Source organism: Mobula birostris, chromosome 1 (assembly GCF_030028105.1).
Source record: "Mobula birostris isolate sMobBir1 chromosome 1, sMobBir1.hap1, whole genome shotgun sequence".
Classification (NCBI taxonomy): Eukaryota; Metazoa; Chordata; class Chondrichthyes; order Myliobatiformes; family Myliobatidae; genus Mobula; species Mobula birostris.
Genome location: NC_092370.1, coordinates 19611447 through 19627392, shown reverse-complemented (window position 1 = coordinate 19627392; position 15946 = coordinate 19611447). Strand labels below are relative to the sequence as shown.

The window sequence follows — 15946 nt, the reverse complement described above, 5'->3', positions numbered from 1 at the left end:
TTCATAGATAAAATGTGGCAACTTAACTGCCACCTAGAGAAAAAAAACATTTGTTCATTTCTGAATTTATGGCACAAGTAAATGGATTATTGAGAGGGTAACCTTGGAATGGTGCAACGTTATAAAACCAGCTGCCTAATGAAGTGATAAGATTTGAGAATAATCCGTCCCATGGTATGATCTTCTATTGTGGTAAATCATTGAACCGTGATCAGAATTGAATTGAATTGAGAATGAACACAAACTGCTGCAGAGGGTAGTTCTTTATTTTCTTCTTTCACTCACTGGCAGCAAAACATATCAACTCCGAAACTGTTGTCTGCAAATCATATTTAGACTCCTGGCTTCTCCCAAAACACCTGATTTATAATCAGCAGTAAGGGAGATTTGTGATCTTTATATTTTCCAAATCATAAAACATCAAACATAGACGACTACAGCACACGATGTTTTGTTAACTTTTTAATGTGCTCTAGAATCAATCTGACCCTGTCCTCCCTCAAAGCCCTTCATTTTTCTATCATCCATGTGCCTTTCTAAGAACTTCTTAAATACGCTTTATTTTTCTGCCTCTACCACCATTCCCAGCTAAATCATGTTGTCTTACCCAGCCGCTGGACTCCAAATTGTCCATAATCTTCACCTTGTATAAATCCTTGAAAGACATATGTGGCACCATCAGGTTCAGCAGATACCTAATTAGAAAATAAATGGAAACATTTATCACTAATTATGATTAAGAGTAGTGATGACGGACTTCTAAATTTTCAACTACAGTAGAGAAAAACTGAGGGAAATGTATCCAGATGAATTATCTCATCTTTTGCAGTAGTTCTTTTTTTGTTATTATTTAACGGCCACATGCTAAATGAGTTACAAAAATAGGTGTATGCCAGTGCTAATGGACCATAAAACTTCCTCCCACTTGAGGTGCAGAATTATAAGTTTTACATTCTCCAGACACTGTTATAAACCAATAGAAATAAATCAAAGCCTTTCTTGGCTCCTGCATTAATAATGTGAATTCATTCTGATGTATTGACACTGCAGATCGTAATGTGTGTACCATTTCAAAATTACAGAATGAAATAATCCAAGTGGGCTTAATATTCTTGGTTACTTCTTATGACCTGCTAAAACTGGTAGAGATATTTTATGGCTTAGTGTTGATTGTCCCTGAAAAATACTTGGACAGAGGAATTTTCTTTTAAGGATGCTGAGGTAATTCTATCATCCATGAGGACTACAACTATGTTGTGGTTTGGAGGCTTGTGTGCCTCAATGACCCAGAGGAATATGTTGGCTGGAGTCAGGGCTTTATGCTATGGCTTTCGGCAGGGTCACCATGCTAAATAGGTCAAAGGGTGGAGGCCAGACTGAAGTGTGGTCCACTGGTCCTCCAGGTTCAGGGGTTCAGCTCAGGGCTACCAACTTTGATTGATCAAACAAAACTGTTATGGAAATAACAAGAAAGAATCCACAAGACCGTAAGGCATAGGGGCAGAATTAGGCCATTCAGTCTATTGAGTCCACTCCGCCATTTAATCATGGCTGATCCCAATCAACCCCATACACCTGCCCTCTCACCATATCCCTTCATGCCCAACCAATGGGGAATCTATCAACTTCTGCTTTCAACATACCCATGGACTTGGCCTCCACTGCAGCCTGTGGCAGAGCATTCTACGCTCTCTGGGAAAAGCAGTTCCTCCTCATCTCCGTCCTAAACCTACTCCCCCGAAACTTGAGGCTATGTCCCCTTGTTCTAGTCTCACCTACCAGTGGAAGCAACTTGCCTGCCTCTATCTTATCTATCCCTTTCATAATTTGATATGTTTCTCTAAGATCTCCTCTCATTCTTCTGAGTTCCAGCGCGTACAGTCCCAGGTGACTCAATCTCTCCTCATAGTTTAAACCCCCTCACCCCTCATCTCTAGAATCAACCTGGTGACCCTCCTCTGCACTGCCTCCAAAACCAGTATATCCTTCCTCAAGTAAGGAGACCAGAAATGCACACAGTACTCCAGGTGTGTCCTCACCATTCCTCCCTTACTTCAGTTCTAAAAGGTTGCCCTTCTACATCTGAGGGTGACGACATTCCTGGGTCTCCACCTAGAACTTGTATGACTGACAGTGGTAAAAACTGAACTACTGACATGATGAAGGAAGCCCTAAACACCGCCAGAGATGGAAAACTTTCACCGCTGCCCTAAACGCTAGTGGCGTAATAGGCAGTAGTAGAGACAGAGGTAATTCTATAGACAGGGAGAGAAAAAATGGAGGCTTTGGTCAATTTCTTCCTTTCTTTATCACTTTGTCACTCTTATCCATTATTAATTAATTCATTGATTTTATTTATTTATTTCAAAGTATCGCATGGTAACAGGCCCTTCTGGCCCAATGAGCCCGCAAGTAATCCACTTCCAATTGACAAATCCTACAAATCTTTGGAATCTGGGAAGGGACCTGAGCACCACGTGGTCATGGGGAGAGTGTACAAACTCCTTACAGACAGTGGCAGAGCTGAACCCGGGTCACCGTGCTGAAATTTTACATGTTGACTGCTGTGCTATCATGGAAATTTGCATTTTAGCAAATTAAATAAATTGGAAAGCAAGCTTACAGGAAGCTTTGATTTCAGAGGGTGAGAGGGTAGCGGCTGGAGATATGTCCCTGCCGAAGGAGGTGTAAGGCGCTCTTTCTCAACGCTAGCCTATAGGTCACCCTAGGGCAAGGTGTAGCAACTTCTTAGCCCCCCGATCAGAGTCTCGTGAAGCCATGGCAGCAGGAGGTGGATGGTGGTATGAGCAGGTGGTGCATATCACAAGTCCTGGTTATGCAACCACTAACGCCAGGCAGGCAATTTCTAAAGAGCATGGATGGGATCACCTGTCTTATAAAGATACTGCCCAGGAGAAGGCAATGGCAAAACACTTCTCTAGAAAAATTTGCTGAGAACAATCATGGTCATGGAAAGACCATGATCGCCCATGTCATACAACAAGGCACATCATGATGTTGATTATGATAAATACAACAAGACAGAATCTTGACCTCTCAGTAAACATCGTTAAATGTTTACCTAACTGTCTATCCCTAACTTATTGTCTGTCTGCTCTGCAATTTCTCTGTAATTAATACTTTGCCTTCAATTGGTTATTATGTGCCACATCATGTGACACGGCACACAATGAACAAACATCTTAAACATTGTTGGCAAGTGGTAAGTATTTATGTAAAGGTGCAAGTTGTTTCTTCCACCATGTATGAATTTGAGTACAGTGGAACGGTTTAAAGTGAGTTAGGTATCTAAGAGTCTTATTCAAATCTCTGAAGATTTGATTTCTATGTACTTCAGAAGATACATCTTACTACTGATTAAATGTTAATTAAATTTAAAAAGTAATGTAAAATAAGCAGTTAATATGTTATTAATTGCTTTGAACAAACTCTAAAGCTATCTCAATAACAGAAAAAAAATACAATCATTTTCATTTCTTTCAATTCAATACAGTGCAAAATTGTGAATCCTATAACCGGGCAGGTGGGACATACTTACATAACCATCCATGGCCCATTTATCTGTGATCTTGATGACAGACGTTTGATCAGGTGTTACCACGTGGTACATCAGAAGCATAAGACGTGCTTCTTGACTTTTATAGACACCTGAAAGGGTGAACAGAGATGAAGCATGACATAGGAAAAAATGGTTTATGAACTTTCATTAATAGGCTTTGACAAATGTCACTCAAAATGTTGGAGGGGCTCAGCAAGTCAGGCAGTATCTACAGGTTGGAAAACAGTCAACATTTTGGACTGAGATCTTAAATCAAGACTGAAGTGGAGGAAACCAGACTAAGGATTGTGGGGGGAGGGGAAGGAGTAGAAGCTGGCAGGGGTTAGGTGAGAACAGTTGAGGGGGAAGACAGGTGGGTGGGGGACAGGGATGAAGTAAGAAGCTGGGAGGGGGATAGACGGAAGAGGTAAAGGGCTAATGTAGAAAGAATCCAAAAGGAGAAGACAATGGACCATGGAAGAAAGCGAAGGAGGAAACCAAATAGTGGTGAGCAGGTGAGAAGAGGAGAAGAAAGCGAATGGGAAAAGAGAGAAGGAGTTAGGGGAAGAAATGGACAGAAGGTGGAGAAATCTATGTTTGTGTCATCAGATTAGAGGCTATCCAGATGGAATATGAGTTGCTGGTCCTCCAACCTGAATTTGGCTACATCACAGCAATTCCATTTATCATTCTGCTTACTCTATTTCTCTCTTGCCCATCACCTTCCTCCGGTGTCCCTCCTTCTTCCCTTTATTAGTCAGCCCAAAAAGTCAACTGTTTAATCCCCTCCATAGATGCAACCTGAACTGCTGAGCTCCTCCAAAAATTTGTGTGTGGTGCTCAAGATTTCCAGCATCTGCAGAATCGCTTGTGTTTAACAAATGTCACAGACCACAATGATTATTCATATTTTATTACACTTAAATTGCCCATGGTTTGAGTATAAAGCTTACCATGTCGTAGAAATATAGCATTGTATAGCATGGAGTCACATTCTTCCACTCACTGATACCACAACGACAACCAATAAAACATTTACACAAATCATATTTTACCCTCCCCATTTTCCCAACAGTTTTCCCAGATTCTACTGTTCACCTACACACCAGAGGGCAATATACAATAGCCATAAGACATGGGAGTAGAATTAGGCCATTTGGCCCTGGTCTGCTCCATCAATCCATTGTGTCCGATTTATTATCCCTCTTAACCTCATTCTCCTCATAAGCTTTGACACTCTTACTAATCAAGAAACTACCAACTCCAGTTTAAAAATACACAACAGCCTGGCCTCCATAGTTGTCTGAGGCAATGAATGCCACAGACTCAGTACACTGAGGCTAAAGAAATTCCTCCTCATCGCTGTTCTAAAGGGATATTCTTATACTCTGAGGCTGTGCCCTCTGGTCCTCAACTCCCCCACTCCAGGAAACATCCTCTCCCCATCCACTCTATTTAGGCCTTTCAATATTCCGTAGCTTTCAATGAGTTCCTGCCACATTCTTCTAAACTCCAACAGGTTTATGCCCAGAGCCATCAAACACTCCTTGTATGTTAACCCTTTCATTCCCGGGATAATTTTTGCGAATATCCTCTGGACCTTCTTACATGCGATCTCCACACAGGACTGAATCTGGCTCAAAAATAATGCATGAAGAACTCAGCCAGTCAAAGAGCATTTGTGGAAAGTGAAAACCATCAATAGTTACAAGTCAGTGACTCTAATTCAGAACTCGAAGGCGAGTGGAGGACATAGTTTTCAAAGAGAAGGAATGTGGTGTAAGACAAAAGTCCACATGGAGACGGATTTGGACAGACCAGGTGATAAACCAAACATTTCAAGGGAGTGGGATGAATGTGTTTAATTTCTTCAGGATAGAGAAGGCCACATTGTGAATGCTGGACTGGAAGAAACATAAGGTAATTATTGGTACATCTGGAATAATAGATTGAGTCTGTGGATGGTTGGAAAATAAAAGGTGAATGGATAGATGTTGTCATTCCTCTGGTTGCATGGGAAGGTGTCCTGGGACACAGAGCTATAAATGAGGAGAGCAGACCTAGGAAGGGGAAGAGAATGAAAATTTTGACTGATGGTGAGATCATCTTGGAGTTGGTGGAAACTGCAAATTGCAAGGCAGCGGTTCTAGTAAATGTACTATGCACTAGGTCATATTATTAGAACATTGCAGGACTATACAGCTCCTTTGGCCCATGCTGTTTTGCGACCCTTTAACCTAATCCAAGATCAATGGAGGCAGGGGGAGAAGATGGCAGCGCGACGCAGCACGTGCAGCTCTCCGGTGAAATTATATCGTATCTGTTAAGTAGGGGCCATGGACAATTCTGATTTGATGAAGACAGATGTGAGAAGCAGAGGAACATCTGGAGAAATTTCTGAAATGCCTGGTTCGCTGTTGTTGTTACTGTGCGATCGAGAATCTCCGAAGGGTAGGCCCCAAAATCCCCGGCTTTGCCTGCTGTTGGCGACCGAGGCTGAGGTTGAAGCGTTCGGGTAGAGATGATGCTCGGTACTAGGTGTCGGAGGGTTTTTGGACAACTCAGAGTCGGACTGTGGCTGGGCATGGCAAGGAGAGTTTTCTTCCTTCTCCCGTCTGCGTGAGATGTGGGATTTTCGAGAAACTTTGAACTTTTTTACTGTGCCATGGACTGTTCTTCATCAAGTTATGGTGTTGTTGTACGGTTGCAACTATATGTTATAATTATGTGGTCTTGTTAGTTTTTCAGTTTTGATCTGTCCTGTGTTTTTGTGATATCACACCGGAGGAATATTGTATCATTTCTTAATGCATGCATTACTAAATGACAATAAAAGAGGACTGCGTGTCCTCATAATCTAATCTAAGTTTCCTCTCTCACATAGTCCTTCACTTTCATTGCATCTACAGTATGCACCTATCGAAGAGTCTTTTAAATGTTCCTAATGTATCTGTCTTCACCACCCTGCCAGCAAGTTGCACCATCGCAGGAACCCACCCCTCTAACCTCGCAAGACATGCTTTGTAATCCAGGCATCATCCTGCTAAATCTCCTCTACGCATGCTCTAAAGCTTCCACATGTTTCCTATAATGAGGTGACCCAGAACTGAATACAATATTCTAAATGTGGCCTAACCAGTATTTTATAGAGCTGCAACATTACCTTGCGGCTCTTGGACTCAATCCCCCTATTGAAAACCAATGTGCCGTCTTGACCACTTTATCAATTAGCACAGCAACTTTGGATGTAAATCTCAAGATCTCTCCACAATGTTAAGAATCCTACAATTAACTCGGTGTTCTGCCTTCAAATTCTACCCTTCCAAAGTGAATCACTTCACTCTTTTCCGGATTGAACTTCATCTGATACTTCTCAGCTCATATCTGCATCATATCAACGTTCTGTTGTAACCCTCCACACTATCCACAACTCCACCAATCTTTGTGTCATCTGCAAACTTACTAACCCACCCTTCCACTTCCTCATCAAAGTCATTTATAAAAATCACAAAGAGCAGGTGTTGCAGAACAAATCCCTGTGGAACATCACTGGTCACCAACCTCCAGGCAGAATATGTCCCATCTACTACTAGATCCTGCCTTCTGTGGCAGGCCAGTTCTAAATCCACACAGCTAAATTTCGTAGATCCCATGCATCCCGACTTTCTGAACAAGCTTACCATAGATAGATAGATAGATAGATAGATAGATAGATAGATATACTTTATTAATCCCGAGGGAAATTTGGTTTTGTTACAGCCGCACTAACCAAGAATAGAGCATAAATATAGCAATACAAAAACCCCGAACAATCAAACACCAAAATGCAAACTATGCCAGATGGAAAATAAGTCCAGGACCAGTCTATTGGCTCAGGGGGAATATTGTCAGATATCTTACTAAAATACATATATACCATATACATCTACTGTATCCAGTGCTTCCGGTGTGGCCTCCTCTACATCGGTGAGACCTGATGTAGATTGGGGGCTGCGTTGTCGGGTACCTTTGCTCTCTCTCCAACAGTTAGGATCTTACAGTGGCCAACCATATAAATCCACTCCCCATTCCCATTCCAAAATGCTTGTCCGTGGCCTCCTCTACTGCTACGACAGGTTGTTGGAGCAATACCTTATGTTCCGCCTATGTAGTGGAAAACCTGATGGCATGAAATTCGATTTCTTGAACTTCTGATGATTTCTCCCCCCTCCCCATCTCTTTTTTTTCTATTTCCCATTCTGGCTCTTCTCCTCTCCCTCTCCCCTCTTTCCCTTTCTCTCCCAGTCCACTCTCCTCTTCTATCAGATTCCTTCTTCTTCAGCCCTTTACCTCTTCTACATATCACCTCTCAGCTCCCCACTTCATCTACCCACCTTCTCCCTCACCTGGTCTCACCTATCACCTACCAGCTTCTCACTTCATCCACCCACCTTCCACCTTACTTGGTATCACCTATCACCTGCCAGCTAGGACTCCCTCCCCTTATACCACCTTTTTATTCTGGTTTCTTCCCTTTCCAGTGCCTAAAACATTGACTGTTTATTCCTTCCCATAGATGCTGCCTGACCTGCAGAGTTCTTCCAGCATTTTGTGTGGGTTACCTCCATTAATCAGACTTTATCAGTATGTTTTGTCAATCTGTTTAAAGTTGCAGTTCAAGCTGGATAACAAGAACAACATCTTTATACCTTCATAAATTGTCCCATATATTTTACAAAGAAATAGTTACACAAAATTAGATGCCAGACAAAAAATAAGATAAGATCAACAAAAGGATGAGCTACCACAGTAAAACTCACTTAATCTGCATGCTTGGGACATCAGTGGAGCCGGACTAACAGATTTTCTGGAGTATCGAACATTATTTTAATAATTCAACACATTTCAATCCACTTTAAAACAAAAATGTAATAGTAATGGTTCAGTGAACCCTTTAAGCTTCAAGGCAGCTCAGCTAATAGAACCAGGCAAATTAAAAGGGAGCTTAGGAAGGGCTGTCCCAGAGAAGATAAGGGAGTGCGAGAACTCTGGCCTTGATGTATAGAAGGTGAGCAAAGGAATCAGGGCCACAGTGAGTGGGATGTGAGCACGGATAGGGCTCTGATGAGTGACAGGAGGGCAAGAACTGAATGCTAACAAGTTGGTAGAGAGAGTAGGAACTTGGGACTTGGCTACTGTGCATGGAGTACTGGATCTGGGGCCCTGGGAGTGGACATAAAGCACAGAAACTGCAGTTCCCGTGAGTGCTCAGGGAATGTGGGAACTGCAGCCTCGGTGAACAGGAGAGGAATGTGTGACCCTTGGACATGGGGAATAGACAGAAAACACTGGAACGGAGGCAAAAGAATGGAAACTACTGAAATCTGAACCATTGCGATTTCTGAACGGTCAGATAGTGTTCATTAGAGCTTTGCTGCACTGGCACAAACAAAGCACAGTTCAAAGACGTACCAGTTGGTAGGTTAATTGCTCATTGTAAATTATCCTGTGATTAGGTTCAGATTAACTTGGGGGATTGCATCGCACGAAGGGCCGGAAAGGCCTATTCTGTGCTGTATCTCAATAAAAAAAAATAAACAAGGCTGATAATTTTTTTTTGCATGATCACTGTTATTCATTACTTTATTTATTGATTGATTTGGAGATACAGCCTGATTACAGGCCCATCCTGCCTAATGAGCCTGCGCTACCCAATGCCACCCCTGAGATCAACTAATCTACTAAGCCGCAAACACGAGGAAACCTGCAGATGCTGGAAATTCAAGCACCGCACACAAAATGCTGGTGAACACAGCAGGCCAGGCAGCATCTATAGGAAGAGGTACAGTCGACGTTTTGGGCCGAGACCCTTCGTCAGGACTCAAACCTGGATTTTAAGACGAGTCTTAAAGGAAGAAGGGGAGGTGATTAAAACAGTGGGCTACCTTGGATCAAGCCAACTCAAATCTGAATTGATCTATAAAAGGGTGGATAAAAAAGGATTGAAGATTAGTTTTAATTGTCATACGTACATCAAAAAATACAGTGAAATGTGTCATTGGTGTCAGATCGTCAGTGAGGATTGTACTGGGGGCCACAGGCAAGTGTCTCCATGCTTCCGGCATAGCAAGCTGACAATTCTCCAGCTCTAACCGCGTGTCTTTTAGAATGTGGGCAGAAACCAGTGCACCCGGAGAAACACCACAGTCCCAGGGAAATCATATATTATACACCTTACAAGTAGCGGTGGGAATTGAACCCTGATCTTACAGCTGGCACTGTAAAGTACTGTGCTAACTGTTACAATACAGTGTGGCCCGAGAGGGTGATACATACCTGAGAGGAGGGTGACATATATAATATGCTTGAATGAGGAAATAGGATCAGGAGTAGGCCCTCAGGCCCACCCGTTCAATATAATTATGGCTGATCTGTCCCCAGTCTCATCTCTTTTACTATACTCATGTCATGAAAACTGCAGTTCTCTAATCTGTCAAAAATTTCCTCTTTATACTCCTCACTTATCTTAACAAAGCTACAGGGTAGCGAATTCCAAAGATTCTCTGTCCTTTTGAGAAGAAATTCCAGTCACCTCAAATCTAAATAACAGCCTCTTATCTCAAGGCCCCTTTTGCTCAAGCTCTGAGTGCTGGAAAACATCAATGCCGCCATTGAGGGCGTTTACAAAGGCAATGTCCCAAAAAGGAGGCATCGATCATAAGGGACCCCCAGCGCCCAGAACATGCCTTCCTCTCATTACTGCCATTGGGGGGGGGGGGGAGAGTGGGGGAGTACAGGAGCCTGAAGACACACACTCAACATTTTAGGAACAGCTTCTTATCCTCCACCATTAGATTTCTGAACGGACAATGAACTCATGAACACTGCCTCACTATTTTCGCTTTCTTTTTGCCTGATTTATTTATCATTTTATACATATTTCTTATTATAATTTAGAGTATAACAAAACAACAAAGTTCATGACAATGTCAGTGATAATGCACCTGATTTTGCTTTGCAATATTTATCCATTATTTATCTAATATGCTTACAAAAGATCACTCCTCATTCTTCTAAATTCCAAGCTTGAAAGATTTAATTTCTCAGCCAACATGTTAGACACTGAATCAATCTGGTGATTGTCGGACCAGAGGAACATGCGGAAGCAGGAAGAGTGACAACAGGAAGAAACTTAAGGAAGATTAATCAGAGGTTGTTGCTGCAAGAACTTGTCAGAAAAATTAAGGAAATTAATTTGTAATGAAAGAGAGCAAAATATAGAGTTGGGTGACCTTTCTAGTAACAACGTTTCACAATCATTGTTATCTCTGGAAGATTTCTGTCAAAGTCAAAGTAAACTGTATTATCAAAGTGTGTATATGTTACCATATACTACCTTGATTTTCATTTTCTTACAGGCATTTATTGAAAAATAAATATGGTAGAATTTATAAAAAATCTATACATCAGCAAAAGCTGACAAATAACCAATGTGCACAAAAAGGTAGATTGTGAAAATAATAGACAGTACTGTGCAAAAGTCTTAGACACATAGCTAAGGTACCCAAGACTTTTGCACACATGGAGTGGAGAACGAGTCTGTAAATCTGATGGGAGTAAAGGATGTTGGGAATGGTTGAGGTTGGTGTGCTTGGAGGAGTGGTGTGGAATAACCATGTAACCATATAACAATTATAGCACAGAAACAGGCCATCTCGGCCCTTCTAGTCCGTGCCGAACTCTTACTCTCACCTAGTCGCACCGACCTGCACTCAGCCCATAACCCTCCATTCCTTTCCTGTCCATATATCTATCCAATTTAACTTTAAATGACAGCATCGAACCTGCCTCAGCCACTTCTGCTGGAAGCTCGTTCCACACAGCTACCACTCTCTGAGTAAAGAAGTTCCCCCTCATAATGGAATAGGTAGCAGAGAAGGGGTGCTAGGGGTGGGGGTTGGCTCGGGTGCAGACACACCCAGTCCTGAGACACCAGGCTAGGTCATTTGATTCCAAACAATTGGTTTATTGATCATTACAAAATGTTTCTCTGATGCATCCAACTCCCTGCCTCCTTCCCATTCTCAGTCCACAATAGAGACCTGTATCAGAATCAGGTTTATCATCGCTCACATATGTCATGACTTTTTCTTTTGAGGCAGTAGTCCAGTTCGATACATTAAGTTACTAGGCATCACTAGTAAATGTGTCTAAGAATTTTGCACAATAGTGAAACTACTGAGAATCTAAGTTGTAGAGTCCTTGAATGTGAGTCTAGGTTGTAGAATCAGTTCAGAGTTGTGATGAGTGAACTTATACACGCGGTTCAGGAGGCTGGTGGTTGTTGGGTAATAACTGCTCCTGATCCTGGTTGTGTGGGACCTAAGGCATCTGCACCTCCTGCTTAACTGTTGTAGCAAGAAGTGAGCATGGCCTGGATAGTGGAGTCTTTGCTTCTTTCTTGTGGCAGCACCCCATGTAAATGTTCTTAATGGTAGGGTAGGATTTGCCTGTGACAGACTGGGCTGTATCCAATAATTTTTGTAGACTTTTCTGTAGTTATTTTATGTTGAATGGCCAGTGTTGATGATATGTAAACTGAATTAGCTGTTCTGTTTTTAATACCAGGAAGAATTGCCGAGTGAATGGTCAGATTGAGTTCTGCAAAAAGGGAGCTAAATGGGTGAAAGCGTGAAGTTAGTAGGGCAGTGACCGATTATGGTGAAACATTCACAGAGTTTATCCAGAGAATGAGAGAGGGCGGTATCTTGCAAAGCATTAAGGAATTGTGACCCCAAAGAGGACAAAGGCCGTTGTTGACACAATTAGCTGGGAATTCTCAATACTCGGAAGTCACAATATTGGAACTGAGTTGAAATGTAGGATAGAAATTGCATCAGGAATATGAGTAAAGCCTCAGAAAATAATGACACTGAACAAAATGGGACGAATTATCCAGGAACCAGTCAAACGTTTAATGGACCGAGCTTAGGAGGATGATGGCGCCTAATTGCGACTCCTTTGCTTGCAAGTTCAGAAACAGCTCTATTTCTATCTTTGATATCTCTTTTTTCCCTCTCAAGGTTCTTTTGAAGACCCTGACCTGGAGATACATGCTAACTTCGGGACCCGCTCTCAGGGCCTCACGACCAGCTGCTTTTCGATATGCCAAGGATGTGGCCTGGAAGACTAGCGCACCTCCAGGGTGCCGGATTTTCATGGCTCTGGAGGTGGGCAGATTCAAGGCCAGTGCCACCAACCGATATGTCGTGGGAGTACACTGGGGACAGAAAGCAACGAGCTGGCTGGGGCTGTGTGCCCAGAGACCCAAGTTCTTTGGGCACAGAGCTCAGAAAAACCGACTTAACACACTTTTAACACTATAAACCAGAGAGTTGTTTTGTTATGTCTCCCCTCTTGCTGTGAAATGGGGACACCTCTTTTTCCCTTATTAGGGAGAGAGAGAGCCTGTGGTGTGTTGAATACCAGGTGAACGAGTAGTCTTTGGAGTACTGCAAGTCTGTGTCTTTATTAATGCCTTGTTACACGTTTGAGTGTTCGGTGGGGGGTGCTGATGCTTTTTGCTGGTGGTGGCGGCCGTTGCTTTGCTACTGTTTATGCGTCGGGGGAGCTATGGAGATCTAACATTTAATTGTCATTCATTTTTTGGGGCACTCCTCTGTTTTCGTGGATGTTTGTGAAGAAAAAGAATATCAAGATGTATATTGTATACATTTCTTTGACAATATATGTACCTTTTGAAACCTATTGAAATGCTTTAAAGAGGAAGATATATTAGAGGCATTGAAGACACTCTTAGGCACATGTATCATGGAAAACAAATGGAAGGGTATGTAGAAGGGAAGGGTTAGATTGATCACAGAGAAAGTTAAAATATTGGCACAACACCATAGGCCGATGTGACTGTACTGTGCTGTAATGTTCTACACATGTTCTAAATATACAGATTTGGAAGATACACTGTCCATCTAAGAACACAGCAAACTGACAAATTAGTAAAACAGAAGGCAATGGGTAGCTGCTTAAATGAGAAATACAGGAGGCAGGAAGAATCCATAAGGACAAGTCAGTCAAGGTCAAAGTCATCTATTAAGCAAATAGTACTTGGCAACTGTAATGAAATGCCGGATGAAAGCTTGGGTGAAAATCTTTAATAATTCTGCATGTTTGAGCTCTTCAGAAAAATAAAAGCCGATAGAATCCAAGGGAGAATAACAACTTGGACTCAAAACTGATACAGTGGTGTGAAGCAAAGAGATAGTTTATGAATTCCTTCATGACAGGGAAGCTATTTCTAGTGGAGTTAGATTAGTCCATTGCTTTTTGCTGCACCTTTAAATGACTTGGTCAAATGCAAATAACACAATAAATAAGTCTGTAGGTAGAAGGATGGTAGGAAACAAGAACAGCTGATATCTCAGATATTTCAGATTCAGACTTATTATTCACATGTACATGGGATATATCGGAATCAGAAATATCTGAAGCCCATTGTCTGAAAACACGACACAGGCAGGAACCCTCATCTCAGTTAACAAGTACTTAGCTGTGTACTTAAAGAACTATAACTGCAGAGCTACAGAATCAGAAGGTGGAATTCAGCTACCAAACTTTTTAAATCAAAATTTAACAGAGAAAAGGATTGAGAGGGAAAATAAATTGCCATGATCAAACAGTGGAGCTGACTTGATGGGCGGAATGGCTTTTGGTCTTAATTGACTGCTAGGGACTCAGTCTCAGCAGAAAGCAGTTGATTGGGCAATCAAAAATTGAAAAGCTCTGACAAATAAAAGGAGGGGTAACTAAAGAGGAGCGGCCAGTGTTTGAGTGGCTCAGGGTAGGAGTGGAGCTTTGTGGCTTTGGCTCGAGACGCTTCGGCGAGCGGAGGCTGAGGACCAGCTTGCTCGCAGTGAGGTAAGGCTGGATAAGTTCCTTTAATTAACTTATTTAACTTAGGAGTAGTTAACGGAGGCAGTAGATAGGGCAGTCCAGTGCTACGATTGTAGGATGTGGGAATTCACAATTGTCTCTGATGACTACGCCTGCAAAAGGTGCATCCAGCTGCAGCTCCTGTTAAACCGAGTTAGGGAATTGGAGCCGGAGCTGGATGAACTTCCGATCATTCAGGAGGCAGAGGCCGTAATAGATCGGAGTTTCAGGGAGACAATCGCCCCTAAAAGTTAGGAGACAAGTAACTGGACAACTGTCAGGAGAGGGAAGGAGAATAGACAGAAAGAGCAGAGCACCCCTGTGGCCATTCCCATCAATAATAAGTACACCGTTTTGGATACTGCTGGTGGGGACGACCTACCAGGGACGAGTTGTAGTGGTTGCGTCTCTGGCACCGAGACTGGACCCTCAGCTCAGAAAGGAAGGAGGGAAAAGAGGAGAGCAGTAGTGAAAGGGGATTCGATAGTTAGGGGGACAGATAAGAAATTCTGTGGGAGAGATCGAGAATCCCCGATGGTCTGTTGCCTCCGGGTTCACGATATCTCGATCGAGTTCTCGGTATTCTCAGGAGAGAGGGTGAGCAGCCAGATGTCATGGTCCACATGGGAACCAATGACATTGATAGGAGTAGGGATGGAGTCCTGAAGAAGGAATATAGGGAGTTAGGAAAGAAGTTAAAAAGCAGGACCTCAAGGATGGTAATCTCAGGATTGCAGCCTATGCCACGAGACAGAGAGGGTTCCTACAGGAAGTTATGGCAGATGAATGTATGGCTGAAGAGTTGGTGCAGGGGGCAGGGGTTCAGATTTCTGGATCATTGGGATCTCTTCTGGGGAAGGTCTGACCTGTACAAAAAGGACGGGCTGCACCTGAACTGGAAAGGGACCAATATCCTGGCGGGCAGGTTTGCTAGAGCTGTTGGGGAGGGTTTAAACTAGTTTGTCAGGGGGGTGGGAATCAGAATGTGAGTGCAGAGATTGGGGTAGAAGGACAAGGGCATGATGCATGTGTTTTGAGTTGGTGAGGAAGGACAGGCAGGGGACAAAACATAAATGTACCCAGTTAGAGGGGTTGAAATGTGTCTATTTCAGTGCTATGAGTATAAGGAATAGAGGGGATGAACTTAGAGCATGGATCAGTACATGGAACTACAATGTTGTGGCCGTTACTGAAACATGGCTGAAGGAAGGGCAGGATTGGCTGATGGAGGTACTGGGGTTTAGGTGTTTTAAAAGGACTAGGATGGGAGGTAGAAAAGGGGGGGGGAGTAGCATTACTGGTCAGGGATAGTATCACGGCTATAAAAAGGGATGACACTGCAGGGGGAATGACCACTGAGTCGGTGTGGGTGGAAGTCAGAAATAGGAAGGGATCAATCACTGTGCTGAGAGTAGTCTATAGGCCCCCAAATAGCCCTCAGGACACCGAGGAGCAGAT

The 15946-nt window shown here is 42.8% G+C and overlaps 1 protein-coding gene across 1 annotated transcript in view; it reads right to left on the bottom strand.

The window, feature by feature from the left end:
* Positions 1-15946, bottom strand: part of csmd3b (CUB and Sushi multiple domains 3b) — a 2134893-nt gene that overhangs the window by 15341 nt on the left and 2103606 nt on the right. Inside the window, exons 67-68 of the mRNA XM_072277417.1 lie at positions 3560-3669; positions 608-695 (exon numbers count right to left, since the gene is read on the bottom strand). Of these exons, the coding sequence (XP_072133518.1) occupies positions 608-695; positions 3560-3669 (198 nt within the window). The remainder of the gene's footprint in view (positions 1-607; positions 696-3559; positions 3670-15946) is intronic.